Source organism: Loxodonta africana, chromosome 16 (genome assembly GCF_030014295.1).
Source record: "Loxodonta africana isolate mLoxAfr1 chromosome 16, mLoxAfr1.hap2, whole genome shotgun sequence".
NCBI classification, from domain to species: domain Eukaryota; kingdom Metazoa; phylum Chordata; class Mammalia; order Proboscidea; family Elephantidae; genus Loxodonta; species Loxodonta africana.
Window position 1 is genome coordinate 11905745 of NC_087357.1, and position 22007 is coordinate 11927751.

The following is a 22007-nucleotide window of genomic DNA, read 5'->3' on the forward strand; positions in this document are numbered from 1 at the left end:
GGTGGCAAAGTTGAATCCAGTTCAACAATATCTAAGACAACAGGCTGGCAGCAATGGAGCAGCCACTAGCTGTTAACCGTTTTCCCTTGGGTGCGGAGCCCAAGGGTCTCAGCTGAATACTGTGTAGTTAGTACCAGCTGAATAATACTTGGGTTAAAGCAGCCACCGCTGTCATGTGGAAGGACTGGAGAATAGTAGCCATGGCAGGTGGGGCCAAGCGGTCACTGCTAACCTCAGTGTCAGCATGCCTGAAATGTCCCGTGGTGTCCAACACTGTCCTTCAGCATGGAGCCCGACATCCAACTGTGAGCAAGCAGGTGGACGCCGTGCTTCCGCACTTGCCTTGAGAGTTACTGGGCTGAGGGTCACCCTCAGGGAACCTCTGTGAGTCCAGAAGCCCAAAGAGCTTCTCAGGAAGAAAGGCCATAGCAGGTCCCACGGTCATCCTTTGGTGATGCATGGGGACAGTCCAATATCTGCCTATGAGGAACTGAGAAACAGGCTTCAGAGCCCCCACAAGCCAGGGAACTGGGGTCACTGAGCTGCCAGGTGGTGGCAGCTGGTGATGTCCACCCGGGAGCCCCAGCCTGCCCTCCCTTCTTCTCACCAACCGTCTCATTCTCGGCTCTCCATGGGAGTGTCTGCCTTCACTCCGAGACAGGCAGAATGTTCTGACTGTGGGAGTCACCTGTGAAGCCCGAGGACCGGATGGAGCGTCTGTTGAGGACCCTGTTCAGGATCTCCTTGCAGCTTTTGCGGTATTGATGGCGCAGCAGTGAGTACACAAAGGGGTCGGAGGCGGCCTTGCTGTAGGCCAAGCACTTGGACAGCACTCCCCAGTGGGAGCCGATGGTCACTGTGGAGGAGAGCTCCACCAGCCTGCGGAGAGAGGGCGCCATTATTGAGAGCTTGGCTGGGTGCGGGCTGGGGCAGCCTCAGGCCAGGGCTCCAGTCTGCACCCCCAGCCCTAACCACCCGGCCAAGCCTAAGTTTCCTGAGTCTGCCTGCTCTAACAACAACAACTGGCCATGGACACTCCTCAAGCACTTGTTTTATTCTAGGCACTAACACATTATACATACAGTCTTGCTAAACCCTGGGAGATAAACTTGATTATCTCCATTAAAGAAAAAAAAGTTGCTGTCTAGTCAATTCTGGCTTGTGGTGGGCTCACGTGTTATAGAGTAACACTGCTCCATAGGGTCTTCTTGGCTGTAATCTTTACACAAGCAGATGGCCAGGCCTTTCTTCTGTGGTGCTGCTGGGTGGGTTTGAACTGCCAATCTTTAGGTTAATAGTCAAGTGCAAACCATCTGCTCCACCCACGGACCTCTTTGCATTTTACATATGAGGAAACAGATGTGTAAGGAGGTTAAATAGTTTGCCCAAGTAAATTGTACAGGCATGATTCGAACCCAGGTCTGTCTGGCTCTAGAACCTGAGCTTATCTGAGATATGGGCTAAAGCCAATAGTGTCCTGGCTATTGGTCCCAACTCTGCTGCTTACCTGCTGTGGGACCCTGGGCAAGTCTTTTGGCTTCCCTGGACCTGTACGTTGCCAGGTAAAAAGTGAGGAGGCTGAATATGGGCATCTCTATGATAATTTCAGCTATAAGAGTCTGATTATTTGCTTTAAGTCCTGGCTCTATCTAGCTAAGGAGGAAGAGGTGAGAATAATTTTGCAAATATCCTACAAAGCACATTCGTCTTGCGGCAGGAAAGGCTACACAGTGAGAAAGAATATGCTGGAGAGGAAGGCCTCTCCCAGGTCTGGGGTCCTGGTGGTCTTTGACGACAGCAGCTGTCAGGGTGCCCTTGAGTGACCTCATTCTTTGGGGAGATAATCAAGGGAAGACACGGCTCTTGTGTCAAAGAGCACTGTTGGCTTTAGCCGATTTTTCAGATAAACTTGGGTTTGAGAGTCAGACAGACCTGGGTTCAAATCATGCCTGTACCATTTACTGGGGCAAACTATTTAACCTCCTTAGACATTCAAAGGTTCTTTGAATCCTCCTGGTACCCATTGAACAGCTCCATTCCGTGGTGCCAGGCTGGGGGGTTAGTAAAAGCCTCCAATGTATAAATGAAATCCCCTCAGAAGGGCACAAAAACTTGCCTCCAAATCAAGCCATTTATTCTCCTATCTCACATCTGTCCAGCCCCCTGGCCATATTTTAACATCATCCAGATTTAATGTAAGGTAGGAAAGATCTACAGATTGGGGAGAGAGCTTAGAGATAGTAAATCACCCTCTTCCCATCCACTGTCACACGAGGAAACTGAGGCCCAGAGATGTGAAGAGGTTGCCTAACATCACACAGCAAGACAGGGGCCTAGGTAGGTCAGGCACCTGTACTCTACCTGGGAGTTGGTCATCTGTACTCTACCTGGGGTTTGAGCACCTGTACTCTAGTGAAGGGGGTCCAGTACCTGAACTTTACCTGAGGGTCCTGTACCTGTATTCTACCTGGGGGTCCGGGGTCTATACTCTATTGGGGGGGGGGCGGTCTCACACCTGTACTCTGGAAGGGAGTCTGACACTTCTACTCTGCCAGTGGTCCAGCACCTGTACTACAGTGAGGGGGGATCCAGTACCAGTACCTGTTCAATGGGTACAGGTACTAGTGAGGGGCGGTCAGGCACCTGTACTCCGGAAGGGAGTCTGATACTTCTGCTCTGCCAGTGGTCCAGCACCTGTACTCTACGTGCGAGTTAGGCACTTGTACTCTACCTTGCCCCCACATGTCTGTCAGTTTGTCATACTGTGTGGGCTTGTGTGTTGCTGTGATGCTGGAAGCTATGCCACTGGTATTCAGATACCAGCAGGGTCACCCATGGAGGACAGGTTTCAGCTGAGCTTCCAGACTAAGACAGACTAGGCAGAAGGACCCGGCAGTCTACTTCTGAAAAGCATTAGCCAGTGAAAACCTTATGAGTAGCAGCGGAACATTGTCTGATGTAGTGCTGGAAGGTGAGCCCCCCAGGTTGGAAGGCACTCAAAAGATGACTGGGGAAGAGCTGCCTTCTCAAAGTAGAGTTGACCTTAATGACGTGGATGGAGTAAAGCTTTCAGGACCTTCATTTCCTGATGTGGCACGACTCAAAATGAGAAGAAACAGCTGCAAACATCCATTGATAACCAGAACCTGGAATGTATGAAGTATGAATCTAGGAAAATTGGAAATCGTCAAAAATGAAATGGAATGCATAAACATAGATATCCTTGGCATTAGTGAGCTGAAATGGACTGATATTGGCCATTTTGAATCAGACAATCATATAGTCTACTATGCTGGGAATGACAGCTTGAAGAGGAATGGTGTTACATTCATCACCAAAAAGAACGTTTCAAGATCTATCCTGAAGTACAATGCTGTCAGTGATAGGATAATATCCATACGCCTACAAGGAAGACCAGTTAATTCGACTACTATTCAAATTTACGCACCAACCATTAGGGCCAAAGATGAAGAAACAGAAGATTTTTATCAGCTGCTGCAGTCTGAAATTCATCAAACATGCAATCGAGATGGATTGATAACTACTGACGATTGGAATGCGAAAGTTGGAAACAAAGTAGAAGGATCAGTAGCTGGAAAATATGGCCTTGGTGACAGAAACAATGCCAAAATCGAATGATAGAATTTTACCAGACCAATGACTTCTTCATTGCAATTACCTTCTTTCACCAACATAAACGGCGACTATACACATGGACCTCGCCAGATGGAACACGGAGAAATCAAATTGACTACATTTGTGGAAAGAGACGATGGAAAAGCTCAATATCATCAGTCAGAACAAGGCCAGGGGCTGACTGTGGAACAGACCATCAATTGCTCATATGCAAGTTCAAGCTGAAACTGAAGAAAATCAGAGCAAGTCCACAAAAGCAAAAATATGACCTTGACTATATCCCACTTGAATTTAGAGACTATCTGAAGAATAGATTTGATGCATTGAACACTAGTGACCGAAGACCAGATGAATTGTGGAATGACATCAAGGACATCATCCATGAAGAAAGCAAGAGGTCACTGAAAAGAAAGGAAAGGAAGAAAAGACCGGAAAGAAAGAAAAGACCAAGATGGATGTCAGAAAAGATTCTGAAACTTGCTCTTGAGCGTTGAGCAACTAAAGCAAAAGGAAGAATTCATGAAGCAAAAGAGCTGAACAGAAGATTTCAAAGGGCCTCTCGAGAAGACAAAGTATTATAATGACATGTGCAAAGAGCTGGAGATGGAAAACCAAAAGGGATGAACACGCTCGGCGTTTCTCAAGCTGAAAGAACTGAAGAAAAATTTCAAGCCTCGAGTTGCAATAGTGAAGGATTCCATGGGGAAAATATTAAACGATGCAGGAAGCATCAAAAGAAGATGGGAAGAATACACAGAGTCATTATACCAAAAAGAATTAGTCGATATTCAACCATTTCAAGAGGTGGCATATGATCAGGAACCGATGGCACTGAAGGAAGAAGTCCAAGCTGCTCTGAAGGCATTGGTGAAAAACAAGCCTCCAGGAATGGATGGAATATCAATTGAGCTGTTTCAACAAACAGATGCAGTGCTGGAGGTCCTCACTCGTCTATGCCAAGAAATATGGAAGACAGCTTCCTGGCCAGCTGACTGGAAGGGATCCATATTTATGCCTATTCCCAAGAAAGGTGATCCAACCGAATGTGGAAATTATAGAACAATATCATTAATATCACACGCAAGCACAATTTTGCTGAAGATCATTCAAAAACGGCTACAGCAGTATATCGACAGAGAACTGCCAGAAATTCAGGCCAGTTTCAGAAGAGGACGTGGAACCAGGGATATCATTGCTGATGTCAGATGGATCTTGGCTGAAAGCAGAGAATACCAGAAGGATGTTTATCTGTGTTTTATTGACTATGCAAAAGCATTTGACTGTGTGGATCATAACAAACTATGGATAACGCTGCAAAGAATAGGAATTCCAGAACACTTAATTGTGCTCATGAAGAACCTTTACATAGATCAAGAGGCAGTTGTTCGGACAGAACAAGGGGATACTGATTGGTTTCAAGTCAGGAAAGGTGTGCGTCAGGGTTGTATTCTTTCACCATACCTACTTAATCTGTATGCTGAACAAATAATACAGGAAGCTGGGCTATATGAAGAAGAACTGGGCATCAGGATTGGAGGAAGACTCATTAACAACCTGTGTTATGCAGATGACACAACCTTGCTTGCTGAAAATGAAGAGGACTTGAAGCACTTACTAATGAAGATCAAAGACCACAGCCTTCAGTATGGATTACACCTCAACATAAAGAAAACAAAAATCCTCACAACTGGACCAATGAGCAACACCATGATAAACGGAGAAAAGATTGAAGTTGTCAAGGATTTCATTTTACTTGGATCCACAATCAACAGGCATGGAACCAACTATCAAGAAATCAAAAGACGCATTGCATTGGGCAAACCTGCTGCAAAGGACCTCTTTAAAGTGTTGAAGAGCAAAGATGTCACCCTGAAGACTAAGGTGCACCTGACCCAAGCCATGGTATTTTCAATCACATCATATGCATGTGAAAGCTGGACAATGAATAAGGAAGACCAAAGAAGAGTTGACGCCTTTGAATTGTGGTGTTGGCGAAGAATATTGAATATACCGTGGACTGCCTAAAGGATGAACAAATCTGTCTTGGAAGAAGTGCGGCCAGAATGCTCCTCAGAGGCAAGGATGGCGAGACTGCGTCTTACATACTTTGCGCGTGTTGTCAGGAGGGATCAGTCCCTGGAGAAGGACATCATGCTTGGCAGAGTACAGGGTGAGCGGAAAAGAGGAAGACCTTTAATGAGGTAGATTGACACAGTGGCTGCAACAATGAGCTCAAGCATAACAACGATTGTAAGGATGGCGCAGGACCGGGCAGTGTTTCGTTCTGTTGTGCATAGGGTCACTGTGTCGGAACCGACTTGATGGCACCTAACAACAACACAACAACAACTCTACCTGGGGGTCAGTCACCTGTACTCTACCTGGGGGTCCAGCGCCTATACTCTACCTAGGGGTCCAGCACCTGTACTCTACCTAGGGGTCCAGCGCCTGTGCTCTGCCTTGGGGGTCTGCAGGATGAAAGGCTGCAGCAGCTCTCAGCTTGGTGGGTTGCCCAGGTGAGGACACAGGTGCAGAAGGAACTGTGTTAGGCTTTGACTCTGTGCTGCCATCTTGGCTGCTTCTTCTGAATCCATCTTGGGGCTGAGGTTGTGAGGGTGGACTGCAGAGCCAGCTGAAGGGAAGGGAAGGCAGGGGAATGCTGGTGGTGGGAGAGGGTATTTGCGACTCTCCACTGAAATGGCCCTTTCTCAGACAGATCCTTAATGAGGCCACTCTGGGGACCTCTATCTGGTCTCTCATTTCAGCCCACTGTCTGTCCTGCTGTCTGACCCCATGTGGAAATGTGGCCACGTTTCTTCTCATGGAGGAATGGAAAAAATGTCCAAGGGAAAATGGAGTTATTAACATTTGGGAACTCTATGGGGCAGTTCTACTCTGACCTATAGGGTCGCTACGAGTCAGAATCGACTCGAGGGCAGTGGGTGGAACATTTGGGAAATCTGTACTTTTAAGATATCTGTTTGGGGAAGTGATAAGTTTAGGGGGGAAAAAAAACAACCTGAATTTACAGTTCACACCTAAAACAATGGCAACAGAATAGCTGAATGCTAACACATCGGTGCTGTGCGTCACCACATTGCTTTTCCAAAGTGTCTGGTCTTCCACATATTGCTGAATCCAGTCCTAGCATTTTAGCTCTCAGAAGAGGATTTAGTAAAACAGCAAAATATCATACAAACCATCCAGCAAAATCATTAAGTATTACGTGCAGGTTTTGAAGATTTCACTGAATAAAACTATTCAGGACAATTTAAAAATCCCCTGCTTAGATAATGAAGAGGTAAAGTCGATGGCACTCGCTTTTCAGAGGTTTTATGTAGTCTCTGTGCGCTCTCCACCTGGCTCGGTACTAATAACGGCCAGCTGAGCATCTCCTTGGGGCCAAGTACTTGATGTCCACAATCTCTGATCTCACAGTTATCCTGCTGAATAGGTATGAGTATTATTATTCCCATTACAGTATGTCGTTATTGTTAGCTGCTGTCTAGTCAGCCCCGACTCAGGGTGACCCCATGCACAGCTGGATTGGACTGTTGTGATCCACAGGATTTGCACTGGCTGATTTTTCAGGAGCAGATTGCCAGGCCTTTCTTCCTAGTCTGTCTTAGTCTGGAAGCTCTGCTGAACAACCTGTTCACTAGTATGGCAACGTGGCCACACATGAGGTGCTTTGGCTGGGAATTGAACCTGAGACATACAGATGAGGAAATTGGGGCTCAGAGAGATTGAATAAAAAGCCCAGATCTCCAGCCTAGGAAAGCCAGCTCCATCCAACTCAGCATGGCGGGCTGGACCCCAGGTGCTCTGGAGTCATTCCAGATGTAAGGACCCCTGTCCCACGAGGTCACTGTATGCTACCCAGAAGTCTTGTCACCTGCCCCTGCCTACAGTGTACATGACATCTGCTTTGAAAACCCAGTCTCTGGCCTTCATTGGGGTCTCCAGGTCAGAAGGTGCTTTGGGGGTTCAGGCCTGGATGCTGGTCCTGTGTGGCCGCCGGCCCAGACTGCAAGCTGCGGGCCCCCTTGCCATGCTCAGACATGGCTGGCTGCCCTGTTCTCTGCTTTTCCTGTGCACTGGATCCTGCTTCAGCCAGCTTTGGGCTGTGCTCTGTCCTGTCTCTGACAGCTCCAAGTGCCATCTGTTTACAGGGTCCGAGAAGGGGCAAGGATTCCCGCATTGCCACACTGCTCCTTCCTAATTCCAGATTAGGCAGGCATTTGGATGACCGCGGGAGTCCTCGAGATGCTCTTTTAGAGAGAACTCCTAGCCCGTCTTCTCATCCAGGTCTAGCTCTTCTCAGCCCTTTCCTATGTATTCCCATCCCCCAAAAAGAGGCTTTCTAATGCCCATCAGTCACGTGCATGAGAAGGCAGGGGAGTGGGTTCTATGTGTGAAAAGGTGCGGGCCACCTTCTGCTCCTTCTTTCTACTCCTCATGGGTGGGCTGTAGAGGGGTGAATGCCCCCCCACCCCTTTCCCCAGCAGTCATGGCTAAGTAAGATATGAGCCCCGACCCCAGCCTAGTACTGACCTGAGAGCTCTGCATTTAGGGGTTACTGGGCTCAAGTGTAAATAAAGTGGGATTTTATTTCCTCTTGTCATAGCCCCCTTGGGGACTTCAGTGGGGTACAGAGGTGGTTGTAAGGCAGGATTGGGTTGGCCTTGGGTCTTTGGCCTAATGACATCAGAACAGCATCAAATCCCCACCACCTTCCTAGGGGCCCATGTAGGCAGACATCCTGCAGCGGACAGCTGGGTGGGAGAACGGGGGATGAGGCCCTGCAGACCTACTGCTGTTGCAGAGAAACAACTCACAGGCCTGCCTCACCCAGAGGAGCCTGGTGCTGGGCCTGGGCTACCTCAAGGTGCTCACAAGATGCTTGTGCATCATAAGTTGGATGGGGCATCTCTGAACTTCCAGGGCCTGGCACCCAGTCTTTGGAGTTGTAGCATGGCCCAAAGGCTAAATGAGAGCCAATTGTCTGGACACCGGCCTGGCTTTAAATCTTGGCTTGCCACTCACTACTTGTATGCCATTGGGCAACTCATTTTGGCTTTCTGATAATCAATTTCCTCATCTATAAAACTAGGATACTAGTACTTGCCTTGTGGGATAACTGCACTGGATGAAATAAGGCCTGGATTGATACCCTCTAGGGGCCTAATGGAACCCTGGTGGCACAGTGGTTAAGTGCTATGGCTGCTAACCAAAAGGTCAGCAGTTCGAATGCACCAGCTGCTCTTTGGAAACCCTATGGGGCGGTTCTAGTCTGTCCGATAGAGTCGCTATGAGTCAGAATCGACTTGCCAGCAGTGGGTTAAGGGCATGATATGTCCCTGGGTGGCATGAATGGTTCTCAGCTGCTAACCAACCAAAAGGTTGGAGGTTTGAGTCTACCTGAAGGCACCTCAGAAGAAAGGCCTAGCGACCTACTTCCAAAAATCAGCCATTGAGAGCCTCCATGGAGCACACTTCTACTCTGACACATGTCAGGTAGCCATGAGCTGGAGATGACTCGATGGCAACACTTTCGGATGCATGACAGGTGTTCAGTAGATGACAGGTGTGGTTATAAACATCATGTTCCCCAGCAGGAGAGGCTTGAGGACCTGTCTGAAGACTTATAATTGTTCATCTTAAGCACATGACCAAAGAATGATGCTTCCCTGAGAAAGTTATCAGCAGATGTAGGCAGAGTAGGGACAAAGAGGAGGGAGAGCCACTCAGCTGGCCAGACTTCCCTCAACCCTACGAATGTCACGCAGATGTCCTGTCCTCAATATTTCCATTCTGCCAGCTCCCGGCATGCCCACAGCTGTCCTGATTGTAACCCACGCCCTTGCTGATGTCTCCATCTGTAAGGTACGGAAGGGGCCAGGCCGGCTGCCGGAATACAGATCCATCACTTTGGAGCTGCGAGGAGTATTGTTTTCTGCGCTGACAACTTAATGAGGGGTTTCAGTGACTCACGAACAACTTGGTATCAATCATCTAGGAAGTGGCAGCTTTCTGTTTTCTGAGTGGATCGTGATACGAAGTGCCTCCCCACATCCCCCTGGTGGGAAAGCTTTAACATTTGTTCTCTCAGAGGGATCCAGAGCAGTCGGGCGAGCCTGCGTGAGGGGGCTGGGAGGGAGGGGGACGTAGCTCCCGGCTGGGCCCTGGGTTTGCATCCTGGCTGAGCCATTTAGTGGGTTGTGAGATACTGGGCAAGGCTGGAACCTGAGCCTCAGTTTCCTCATCTGTAAAATAGGAAGATTGGGCAGGTATAGAGGGTGGTACAGCTTCAGCCACAGAGTAGGGCCTTATAGGATATAGAGAGATACCCATTGCCATTGAGTCGATTCCGACTCAGAGTGACCCTATAGGACAGAGTAGAACTGCCACATAGGGTTTTCAAGAAGCAGCTGATGGGTTTGAATTGCTGACTTTTTGGTTAACAGCCGAGCTTTTAACCACTATGCCACCAAGGCTCCATATACAGATAGAGTCTTCAATTAGTCCTCAAGAGACAGAGCTTGTTTTTACTTTCCCTTTCTGAATTCCACAGGATTCGCCTCTTGCTGCCTCAGTGGGTTGTTGTTGCTGGTTGCCCGTCAAGTCGATCCCAACTCATAGTGACCCCATGTGTTACAGAGTAGAACTGCTCCATAGGGTTTTCTTGGCTGTGATCTTTATGGAAGCAGATCGCCAGGACTGTCTTCCGTGGGCTGCCAGATGGGTTCGAACTGCCAACCTTTAGGTTAGTAGTCAAGGACAAACCATTTTCACCACGTAGGGACCTTTTATTGGCTTTTTGTTTATCGACTGGCACACATTTCCTGAGTGCTTTCTCTGTACTTAGAAGAAAGTTCAGACCAGGGCTGAGTTGGGTTGCTAGTGTATGGGGGGGGGGGTGGGGAGGGGAAGGCTTCACCAGAGACATTTATATTTATGAAGTTTCCCAGGCAAAGTGTTCTTCCCCTAGTAAGTCACTGCTCATCCCTATAAAGGATGAACAGTTTTGTGAATGTTTTAAAAAAGTCAAAATGCATCTAGTCCATTTGGAGGGAACACATTGAGTGGTGTATCTACCACTCATTTCAATGAAACATTGTTTCCTGGGCACGATTAGAGTTTCCCTTCTGTCCTACACAGGGTCACTGTGAGTCAGAACCAACCCGGCACCTAACAACAATCAGAGTGAACCAGGCTGTAGTGGGTGGGAAAAAGAAAGAAATTTTGTTGGGAAATGAGATTAAAGCGGAGAAAAATCCAACAGTTTGAAGTTGGATCAATATTTCCTACTCTCTTAGGCGTCAGATTCACCTCTTTAGCCCAAATCCCCCTTACTGTGGGCACTTAGAGGAGGGGCTCCTGCATGCCCGCCCACCCTGCCTGATGCACCCCCCCACCCCTGTTGGATTGAGTTTCTTCCGTCTAGCACCAGCCACCCCATGCCAGGGCTGTGAGCACCCCTGTATCAGAGGCAGGGCAGGCGCTGACCCCAGACTTCATCCCCCTGCTCTCCGGGAGCCACGCCTGTGCTGGCCACGCCCAAGCTCTACGTCCCCCTCCCTCACAGCCCCCTAACAGGCGGCACTGTCACCACTTCCGCCTTACATTCCAGACACCTGAGGCTCTAAGAGTGAACCCACTGGCCCAGGTTACGTGGACGGGAAGGGGCAGAGTTGAGATATGAACCCAGGGAAGGTGTTGGTGATGGTTCAGTGGGAGAATTCTCACCTTCCACAAGGGAGATCTGGGTTCGATTCCGGGCCAACGCACCCCTAGCACAGCCACTACCTGCCTGTCAGTGGATGCTTGTGTGTGGCTGAACGGGCTTCAGTGAGGCTTCCAGACAAAAATGGACAAGGAAGAAAGGCCTGGTGATCTACTTCAGAAAATCAGCCAATGAAACCCTATGGATTTCAACGGTCCAATCTGAAACCAATCATGGGGGTGGCACAGGACCGGGCAGTGTTTCATTCCATTGTGCAGGGGGTTGCCATGAGTTGGGGCCAGCTCGACAGCAGCTGATGGCAACAACCAGCACACTCAAGTCCTTGCTGCAAACCACACTGCTCCTTCTTGTCCTCACCTTGCACAGGCTTCGTGTCCCACAGAAAACACTGGTTTTTGCATGGTTTGTAGCTGGATGTAATCAGTCTATACCAGTGGTCCTCAGCCAGGGGCGACTCTAGTCCCCAGGGGACATTTGGCAATGTATGGAGACAGTTTTGGTTATCACAACTGGGTAAGGGATTGCTCCTAGCATCTAGGGGGTAGAGGCCAGTGATGCCGCTAAACATCCTACAGTGCACAGGACAGCTACCCCCCAACACAGAATTTTCCACCCACAATATCAATAGTGCCAGGTTTAGCGGACAGTTCTAGAAGGAAGAAGTGATGGCTCTGCTCTGCCCTGGTCAGATCCACCCAGAGACCTGAAGGCAGTAGTAGGTCCTACATTTAAAGGGAGATGCAAACCCACTAGACTTCCCCCAGGGAAGACAGGGGGAGACCCAGAGCTGAGCTGTCTGGAGACGAAAGGTGGAGGCTGGCTGTGGGAAGCCAGATGCCCTGTGTGCAAATCTGCCAGGGCTGCTGGGACCAGAACACAGATGCTCTCCTGAGTCCCGAAAAGCAGAATTGGGAGCAGTGGGTGCAGCTACAGGAAGTCAAGCTTCAGCTTGGTGTAAGGACAATGGTGAGATCTGCCCACAGTGGGATCCACTTCGAGGGGGCGTGCAAGCAGACACTGAGTGACAGCCAGGCAGGGAGCACCCTTCCAGGTCCTTCCAGGGCAGGATGCTGGGATGACAGGCTGGGTATACTCCCTCTCCTTTTCCTTCTCCCTTTTTCTCTCTCTCTGTCTCTCTCTCTCTCTCTCACACACACACAAACACACATATACAGAGAGAGAAAGCCCTGCCCAGGTCCTTGTTTCCAGGTTCAACAACAGCTTCCACATCTGCCTCCTAACAGAACACTGACGTTCCTTTTTTGTTGCCAACTTCCAAAATAGTTAAGCCACTCTGGACATAAAGCTGTGGGGTTTCCCTTTTCCCTCTAGTCCTCAAAACTGATAGAATAATATTTTCTTCTTCTTCTTTTTTTTTGTTTTTTTGACTAAAATTTTTTGGGGAAATTTTATAGCCTGAGGCTGGGTATCAAAACCCTGGCTGGCCTTGGTGACCGGGACCCTAGGAGACTAATGTTGGCAGGCCCCGGGTTGGACAGGTGGGCCTGCTGCTGGCACAGAGACACCCCTGCTCCCTGTGCAGCTGGCATGTGTCCCTGTGGAGGGTCAGCGTGGCCAGGGTGGGGACGCAGGGTTGTCGAACTGCACTCGTTGAGTAGTCAGTGCCCGTGCCCACACACTGCTGGGGGTTTCCTCCGTCTTTCTCCTGTCTCTCCGTTCTTTAGTGCCTTAGGGGGCTTGCTGGGGCAGCAGGCAAGGGATCAGAGTGGTGTGATTTGGAAGCTGAGCTTGAAAGAGTCTTACACAACCATTTTGGTTCTGTGTCTAATTAAAAGGAATTCAAGGCTAAAGAGGAAAAGCACGTGCCTCCTTCTCGCCAAATGTGTGAAGTTCACTGTCGCCCCCAGCGCACCTTCAGGAGGCATGTAGGGCTAAGAGAGAGGGGCCTACTAGCCATCGTGAGACTCTGCTGTGCTCTTACGCCCCTGTGCCCACCCCCCCACCACCAGGGTCTGTGATGCACGCCCCCTGCCCTGCCCCCGGCAGGCCAGCTCACCTGGTGATCACATAGGGTGCAAAGCACACGAGGAAGGTTCCGATGAAGGTGCTGATCTTCCTGGTGGCCCGCTGCCGTCGCCTCTTCTGCTCCTCCAGGCAGCGCTCCCGCACGCTGTGAGTGAGACAGGAGATGGTGACCGACGGGGCCCGCTGGGGCCAGGCCAGACTGTGTCCCGAGTCATCAACACAGGCAGTGGCTGCTAGTGTGGGAACGTGGCTACGGTCAGTGATCCAGCGGCAAGTCTTGCCTGCAGCCGTGTGAGCCTGACATTGCTAAGTCACCATCCATGAAATGTGGATAATAACAATATGCCACCAAGAGCCGTGTGGAGATTTAAATGTGGGAAGTGCACAAATGCGCGCGATGCATTCAACGCGCATCAAGCACTTAGCACAGCAAATACAGCAAATGCAATTTATTGACTCATCCCATTTACTGATCACCTGAGACATGCCAGTCCCACACCGTCACACTCTCTACATATTATCTTAGCTTTACCGTGACCCTTAAGAACTTCAAGCCTACCAGATAGCAAGGACTGCCAGTGGATGCAGGCCGTGCAAAGCTTCCACTGGGCTGGCTCCTCTTTTCATCGATAGGGTAGTACCAGAACCACACTGCTGCTGGGTTTAAATCTAGGCACCAACCACTTAATTGCTGTGTGGCCTTAGGCAAGTTACAGTCTGTGCGTCAGCTTCCTTGTCTCAAAAATGGGAGTAATCAGGGTCCCTACCTTGTAGGGTTGTTTTGAGATTAACAAAGAACCTAAGATGGTGCTCGACTCACAGAAAGCCCTCAATACATCTTTTTGTTTGTTGTTGTTGTGTGGTGTCAAGTCGGTTCCGACTCCTAGTGACCCTAGAGGACAGAGCAGAACTGCCCCACAGGGTTTCCAAGGAGTGGCTGGTGGATTCGAACTGCCGACCTCTAGGTTAGCAGCCTGAGCTGTTAACCACTTTGCCACCAATCATTATCATTATTCATTCAACATATACTTAATGGACAAAGACTATGTTCCGGCACTATCTTGAACCCCCAACATCACAGGGCTGCTTCGCTAACCTTCTCTTCCTGTGCTGTGTGTTTATGAGAGAGACGCTGCAGCCAGGGGCCTCCGCAAATGAGCAGCAGGAGCTGACGTTCAGTCAGGAGCCTGAGCTCGGATTCTGGCTGGCTCTGTGGCCCCTCTGGACCCCCAGGGACCTAGTGGATGCTGCTTCCTGGTCTGTGACAACACCTGGCATGATGTGGGGCACAGAGTGTGATTCGGTGTAGGGGCTGCTGAGCCTGGGGTCACGTCTCTACTCTAGGCAGGCAACTAGACACGCAGCCATTCACAGTATGAGGGGTCCTCTCATTCACTCACCGCAGCTCACAGCTAGAGGAAACCAAGCCTCGGACAAGAGAAGGATTTTCCCACCCAAGGAGTAGGGTGTAGGCAAGGCTAGGACCCAGCCGTCTGACTCCTAGTGAGACAGGGACAGAAGGCTGGACAGCCTCAAGACCAGAATAACTGGCCAGTTGACCTGGGACTCTATCCCAATGGTGGTGTTACAAGATAACCCACACACACAACCTGGAGGCACAAAGTTTTGCATATCTCTCTTGTAAGTTGTTCTTCAGGACTCCATCACAGGGGACGCCGTCACAAAATAACCCGCATCCTGGATCCTGACACATGAAGTTCCACATATTGTCCCTACAAGCTGTTTCCCAAAGATAAACAGAATTAGCTAATCCCAGTGAAAATGGGTGCGACCTTACAGTCTTGTTAAGTGGCCACGGAGACTATGCCGTGGGGACATGACATTGTCCAAACCGACTCCACCTTTGACTCCAGATGCCCACACACCTAATTTCTTAACCCCTCCTTTTCCCAGAAAGCACCACTTTTTTCCCCCAAAAGCAATGAATAAAACATGAGATCCTTCCCACCTAAAACCCATTATAAACCCCAGGAAAACCTCTGTTCGCGGAGAGACTGGAGGCTAGCGTAGGTGGAAGCCCCTCTCTTGTCTCTCCCTCGCAAGCCTCTGCTTTCTTTCTGTCACTAATAAACCTTTGTTTGTGTGGAAACTCTGAGCCTCTCCTGGTCATTGTTGGTCAGTAGAAGCCAAGACTTGGTCCCCAGCTGGGAAGCCTCGCCCTGCAACCTTAGTCCAGTCCTCACCATCAGGAGCCACGCCACTTCCTCCCTGACCTCTGGGGCTCGCCTTGTTGCCACGTGCTGGATAGAGCCAGGCTGGGATGGTCAGGTAGGTGGGCAGGGAGCTTGGGGCCAGTTCAGCTCTCCCCACGCCCCCACAGACAAGACTGAACTCCAGGGAGCCGGAGAAGTCTAAGTCTGAGCCGAGCCTTGCAGTTGTTATAAAGATCTATGTGTCAGGTAGGAGGAGAGAACATATTTTACTTAGCAGTTTGTAGGCCTGATTTAGAAGTTTGGAATATTTATGTATGTGGTTTGTAGGCCTCCATTCGCACTGCCGCCCCCATCTGTAAATTTGGGGGGCAGACCTCAGTATGAGTCTTGGCTTCATCCACTTTCTAGAGCTGTTGAATTAGGCAAGTTCTCCCCTTCCCTACGTCCCCCAATCACATCTGCATAATCAGGGGCACAGTGAGGTTCCCTCGACAGGCCCCTGGGCTGCTCTGCTGCAGTTCTGACACCCTCCCAGGTCAGCACCCAGGCAGCCATTGTGGACCTTGTTGACCAGGAGGCCTTGGAGACCAGAGGGCCTACAGGGCCTTCAGCGTCCTCAGAAGAAGATCCAGTGAGGTTATTGCTGCTTTAGCACTGAGTCCATGTCAGTAAGGCTCTTGGCCACCCCAGGAGGAGCCGGAACTCGTTAGAGCCCAGCTCCCCGCCTCTCTGCTGCATGAGGTGAGAGGCGATCCCTGGCAGGACAGAGAAAGGCCTGGCTCAACTGAGTCTGGAACTGTGATCCGTGGGCACCAAACACAGTGAACAGAGCAGCAGCAAGTGGGGAATCCCAAAAAAAAAAAACAAAACACCAACCCACTGCCATCGAGTCGATTCCGACTCATAGCGACCCTATAGAACAGAGTAGAACTGCCCCATACAGTTTCCAAGGAGCGCCTGGTGGATTTGAACTGCGGACCTCTTGGTTAGCAGCCATAGCGCTTAACAACTACGCCACCAGGGTTTCCAAGTGGGGAATAAGTATGGGAAATTCCAAGCTGCTTCATAAACGTACTAGCTCAAGGAGCCACCACGGATAGGCAGGAGAGGGGAACGTCTCTCAGGGTCTCTGGCCGCTCCCTCTGAGCCCAGATTAATTAGGAAAAGGAGTCCTTGATCGTCTGGTGGTGCTGAAGAGGAGGAATCTGCCCACTATTTGCCCAGGTTAGCAGTCTTTGGGAAGAACACAGTGACCACTGGAAGCTTCCTGACAAACCCACCCTGGCCCCAGAGAAGTCCAAATGGTCCCCTTTTAATTACCTCCCAGGAGGCCATCGGTATGGTGGCTGATAAGTAAAGCTACAGGGAGCAGACTCCACTGCACTGCCCTGTCTGTGCAGAGCAAGGAGCTAGGCTTCTGCTGCCTGGGCACTGGTCACCCCGGGGCCCGTAGGCTCACAGCACCCTGGCACCCAGAGCCCCCCTGATGCCTAAGCCCTGGGGGTGCTGGGGCAGTTCCCCAGAGCTAGCTCTGAGGCTTCTGGTTTGTGGGGAGAAAGTGTTTGGAGCTGTCAAGATAGAAGCCTATGAACTGGCTGCCAGGGAACTGGTCCCTGTTGTGTGCCCACCTCTCAGTCTCTCACTCCATGAGGACCAGCCCCCAGGAAAAGGCAGGTACACTCGCAGAAGCAGCGGTGCTGTCCTGTACTCCCGCTATGGGGTAACCACAGGGAGCCCTGGCCAGTGGGGCCTGTCTGAGCTGGTGGAGGCTCCCTGACCCAGAAACCCCTCTGCCGTGCAGACAGATGCTGCTCCCTGGCCCTGGGGGGCCTCAGGAGGCTGGGACCAGGGGTTCCTGAGAGCAGCCTGGGCAAAGAAGGGTTAGGGTTCCCTTCTGAGGGAGATGGCAGAGAACCACCTCTGTCCCTGAGCCCTCGGAATTCTCTCTGCAGCGTTTGGCCTGGAGAGAGATTTGCAGAAGTAGAGCAGACCCTGCCCTCTCACGGGCTGGCAGGAGCCACCACCCCTCCTGTGCCGGGAGCTGGATGAAGGGCAAGGATGGGCTTGAACTGGTCTGAATAAGAGCTGATTCCTCTCTCAGCCCAGCCCAGCCCAGCCCAGCCCAGCCCAGCCCAGCCCAGCCCCTCCTCTGCTGTTAGACTCCTGGTGAGAAGAGCCACACTAGGAGCCCCTCAGGTTCCAGGGCTGAAAGACACCGCCCTCCACCCTCCACATGCAGTCCTGGTCCAAGTCCCCAGATGCAGCTTCTAAACTGATGGGAAGGGCTGTGGCTCTGCAGCTGTGGCTACAGGCTGTTTCTTTAAATGACATTGACCTGCAGAGACACGTGCCACGGCAGTCAACCAGGTCTTGGTGTCAGCATGTCATGATGTGCCTGCACATGTGTGGTTGACACATGAATACATGGGACGTGTGTGAGGCTAGACATCTGGCATCATGGGTCCATCCATGCCCTGGTGCCTAGGTGCACAGTCACTCACATGTCAATGTCTGTACCCGATTCTGTGGGGAAGAATCAGTGGTGAGAAGCTTCAGCCATTCTGAGAACAATTAACACACACATGCATGCCTCTACCTGCTCAGACATGGTGAAGTTCAAGGACTTTTCTTTCCACTGCTCACAAGCACAAAAACCTCAGACCCAAAGACCCTGCTCAGGTTCACGCGTCCAGTCTATCACCTCTGCCATGAGCCTGCTCCTCCCTGGAGGGGGCATGCACACCCTGGGGACCACTCCTCCTCTGCTCTCTGAGTCCTGCTTACCCGGGAGGCCCCTCATCTCTCCTCCCTTAGTGCTCTCTGTCTGCCTCACCTTCCGTGCCTTCCAGAAGCCAAGCCCTGACCCAGATGTGGGAGGGGAGGCTTGTTGCTCCCTGGCACAGTGGGACGAGGCACAGCGCAGGGTCCACAGGAACACCGCCAGCCACTTCTTTCTTGGCTTTCCTGTTCTCACCAGTAAACCCAAGGTGAGCTCAGGACATTGAGCTGGGTTCCCTCCTTCCTTCCCAAGAGTGCCTCAGGGATGGCAGCAGCTCCTGGGGTGCCTGCACTGGGGCTGCCCACCTTGACGGCCCTCCTAAGAAACAGTGGCCAGTGCAGGGGCAGCGGGTGGCAGGGTGAGTCCCAGGAGTGTTGGGAGGGACACTCTGCAGGTACCTCCATGCTGCCAGTCTGGGCAGCAGTCCCTGGGGCCGGCAGGAGATCCTTCCCAGAGTCCACCAGATGCTCCCATGGCACCTCAGGGGAAGGCGAGGCCTAAGCCCATCTCGGGGTGGGGACACACACTCACACACACACAGAACGAGAAGACAGAGACAGCGACAGACATGCAGAGAGGACAGCCCCAGAGGAGCAGCTTGTCAATTTCCAGAGCCCTGGGCAGCTTCCCAAGCCTCCGGTGGACCCTTCTCAGGCCACATGACAACCCTCGCAAACACTTAAGCAGAGAAAAAAGATCACTGCCCTGCCTCAAACCATCTGAAGTGAAAACCTCCACAACATAAAGTAAGCATAAGGAAGTCCCACAGAGTTCTGACTCTGTGATTTCGACCTTTGAAAATCCAAGTGTACGCTGGCTCACCCCTATCTTGTGTCCCTGCTTTGCTGATGCTCTGAGGTGAGGTCCCACAGCCCTGTCCCCTCTGCCCCCATCCCCACCCACCCCTGCTCCCCCACTTTCAGAGATGGACATCGAGGCTCTGTGGGCTTCAGAGGCTTGCCCAGGACCGCACACTGGAGCACAGGCAAGCCCAGGTGCCCACCCAGTCCGCACCCTGCAGCCCTTCCCAGCGTCCCTACCTGGGCCTCCCTCACCTGGGGTGGATGTCCACGAGCAGCACAAGCGTCTGCATGGTGATCACATCGATGCGTCTGCAGTGGAAGCGGGCCACTTTGAGCACCTTGAGGTACGTGCAGCAGAGCACGATGAAGGAGAGCAGGAAGCTGAGCGCGTGGAAGGCGCCGGTGAAGACAGCGAAGCGCAGGCGCTCGTCCGGCCGCCGGCTGCACAGTGTGCAGGACGCGTAGAGCTGGTGGAAGCCAAGCCAGGACAGGGCGAGCGCGGCGGCCGGGAAGGCCAGAGCGTGCAGCCACGTGTAGGCCACCATGAGCGCGGCGTCGCGGAGGCGCATCTTGGCGCGGTAGCTCAGTGGGAAGACCACAGCCACCCAGCGGTCGATGCTGAGTGCGGCCATGCTAAGCATGGAGTTGGTGGCCAGGAAGGTGTCGAGGAAGGCGGCCAGGCGGCACAGGCGGTCGCCAGCTGGCTGCCGCTGCGCTACCACGCCGGCCAGCGTGAGGGGCATGTTGACCACAGTGCACAGCAGGTTGCCGCACGTGAGGTTGAGGGTGAAGAGCGCGGGCGCCTGGCGGCGGATGTCCGCGCTGTGCAGCAGGCAGAGCAGCACCAGCGCGTTGGACAGCAGGGAGACTGCCATCGTGCCCACCAGCAGCCCCGCCAGGCCCGCGTCCCAGGAGTTCATGGTGCGCGCCCGCCGTCGCGCCCCCGCGGGCGCTCAGGGCCCGCCACCCGGAGCCACCAGGGCGCGGCCCGCCGCCGGCTCAGCCCCGGGGCGCCGCCGCGCCGCTCCCCTGGCCCCCGCAGCCATGGCTCCGGGAGGGCGCTCGGCCACCCTCGAACCCGCGCCACCTCCCAAGAAGGCGCCTGGGTGCGCAGCCACCCCGGAGCCCAATGCCACCTCCAGAGAAGGCGCCTGGGCGCACGGCCACCCCGGAACCCACGCACCTCCCGGGAAGGCGCCTGGGCGCGAACCACCCTAGAGCCCCGCTCCACCTCCTGTGCAAGCTCCTTAGCGAGCCGCTACACTACTCTAATCCTTGATGCAGCCGCCCGCCGCCCGCTCTGCCTCGCATGCTCCCGCCCTCACCCTGTCCCTCCGAGCTCTGTCTGTCTGGATCCTGCTCTCTTGCGTTCTCTCTTCCTCCTCTCTGCTCGCGCTTGCTCGCCCTCCTTTTCTATGGCTCCTCCACCTCTCTCTCTCCTGCACACACACTCTCCCTTCTCTGCTGCACTTCTCTTGTCTCTCTCTCTCTCCTACTGCTGAGCTCTCATCTGTCTCTCCCACCCCCAATTTTCTCCTCCCCTCCCTTGTTCTCCCCCCTCCTCTTTTCTCTCTCTCTCTGGAATCTGGCTGCTTCTCTCACAGAAATTCCCACTGCTAGGCATGTGTGCATGCACACACACACACACCACACACACACTTACACATTCAGAGGGATCCAGCCCTGAAGGCTTGGGTGCACAGAGATAGCCACTGCCCCCCCCTCCAAGACAGGCTGAGTCAAGGGAGTCTCCCAGGTAAAGGATTGGATGGATGTCTGGGCATCTTCAGCCCCAGTGCCACCTGCCCCAGCCCCAGTGCCACCTGCCCCAGCCCCAGGGCCACCCCAGCCAGACTTGACCTGCGGGGGGTCCTGCCCTCTGTCTGGGATGGGCTTCCAGGGCTGATGCTCCTCATGGGCTGAACTGGAAGAACTGGGGAGGGGGCAGAGCGGAGGCGGCCTCCTTTTGCTGTGATGCGAAGAAGCCCACACCTCTCCATCCTGTGCAACCAAGGACCTGATCTCAGGAGTCTCCAAGACCTCCCCAGCCTGTCCCCAGGGCAGCTGCAGATGGGTGGTATTTCGTTTGCATGGCACTCTTCCCGGCTCCCTTCAGCTCAGATAGGTCTCAAGCCTGTGGAGAGATGCTGAGGTCCCTATGACACCCCCCCCCCGGTAGTCCCCCAGCCAGAAGGGCTTTATCTGACCTGAGATGTCCAAGCTGGGCAGCCCTGCCCAGACACAGCCAGCATCACAGCACCCCTGGCTGGTCCTCAGTATTCCCAGCCCTGAGTCCTAGGGCTGGTAGGCAACCTGCCTGCTAGGAGCTACTAAAGCTGCTGTCATCTGTCCTGGAGCTGTTGAGGTGGCAAGTTCTAGTTTACGAGGAAACTGGATGACAGGTTGGATCTGTTTAGGAAATGGAGAGGACCATGGCTGGTGTGGCTTGATCTTGGCCCCAGGGACACTGGGCCAGGGGGTCTTGGCCTTCCCTCAGGAACATGTGCAGGGCCTATGGCCCTTCTGTCCTTTGATGAAGACACTCTGTCCTTAGATAAAGATCCTCTATCCTTGGATGAAGATCCACTGTCCTTGGGTGAAGACCCTTGGTCCTTTGATGAGGACCCTCTGTCCTCAGATGAAGACTGTCCGTCCTTTGATAAAGACCATCTGTCTTCGGTTGAAGACCCTCTGTCCTTGGTTGAAGACCCTCTGTCCTTTGATGAAGACCATTTGTCCTTTGATGAGAGCCCTTTGTCCTTGGATGAAGACCCTCTGTCCTTGGATGAAGACTCTCTGTTCCTTGATGAAGCCCTCTGTCCTTTGACTAAGGAAGTGTGTGGGCAGGCTAATGAGTCTTGGCACTCAGGGCTGCTGCAGCC

General features: G+C 52.4%; 1 protein-coding gene across 1 annotated transcript; it reads right to left on the reverse strand.

The window, feature by feature from the left end:
• Positions 1–280: 280 nt before the first annotated feature.
• Positions 281–20045, reverse strand: GPR26 (G protein-coupled receptor 26). The gene is made up of 3 exons (XM_003419684.3): positions 19378–20045; positions 13401–13514; positions 281–879 (listed from the first exon to the last, which is right to left on the reverse strand). Exons 1-3 carry the CDS (start codon positions 20043–20045, stop codon positions 648–650), a joined length of 1014 nt encoding a protein of 337 aa, XP_003419732.1. The 3' UTR covers positions 281–647.
• Positions 20046–22007: the final 1962 nt, after the last annotated feature.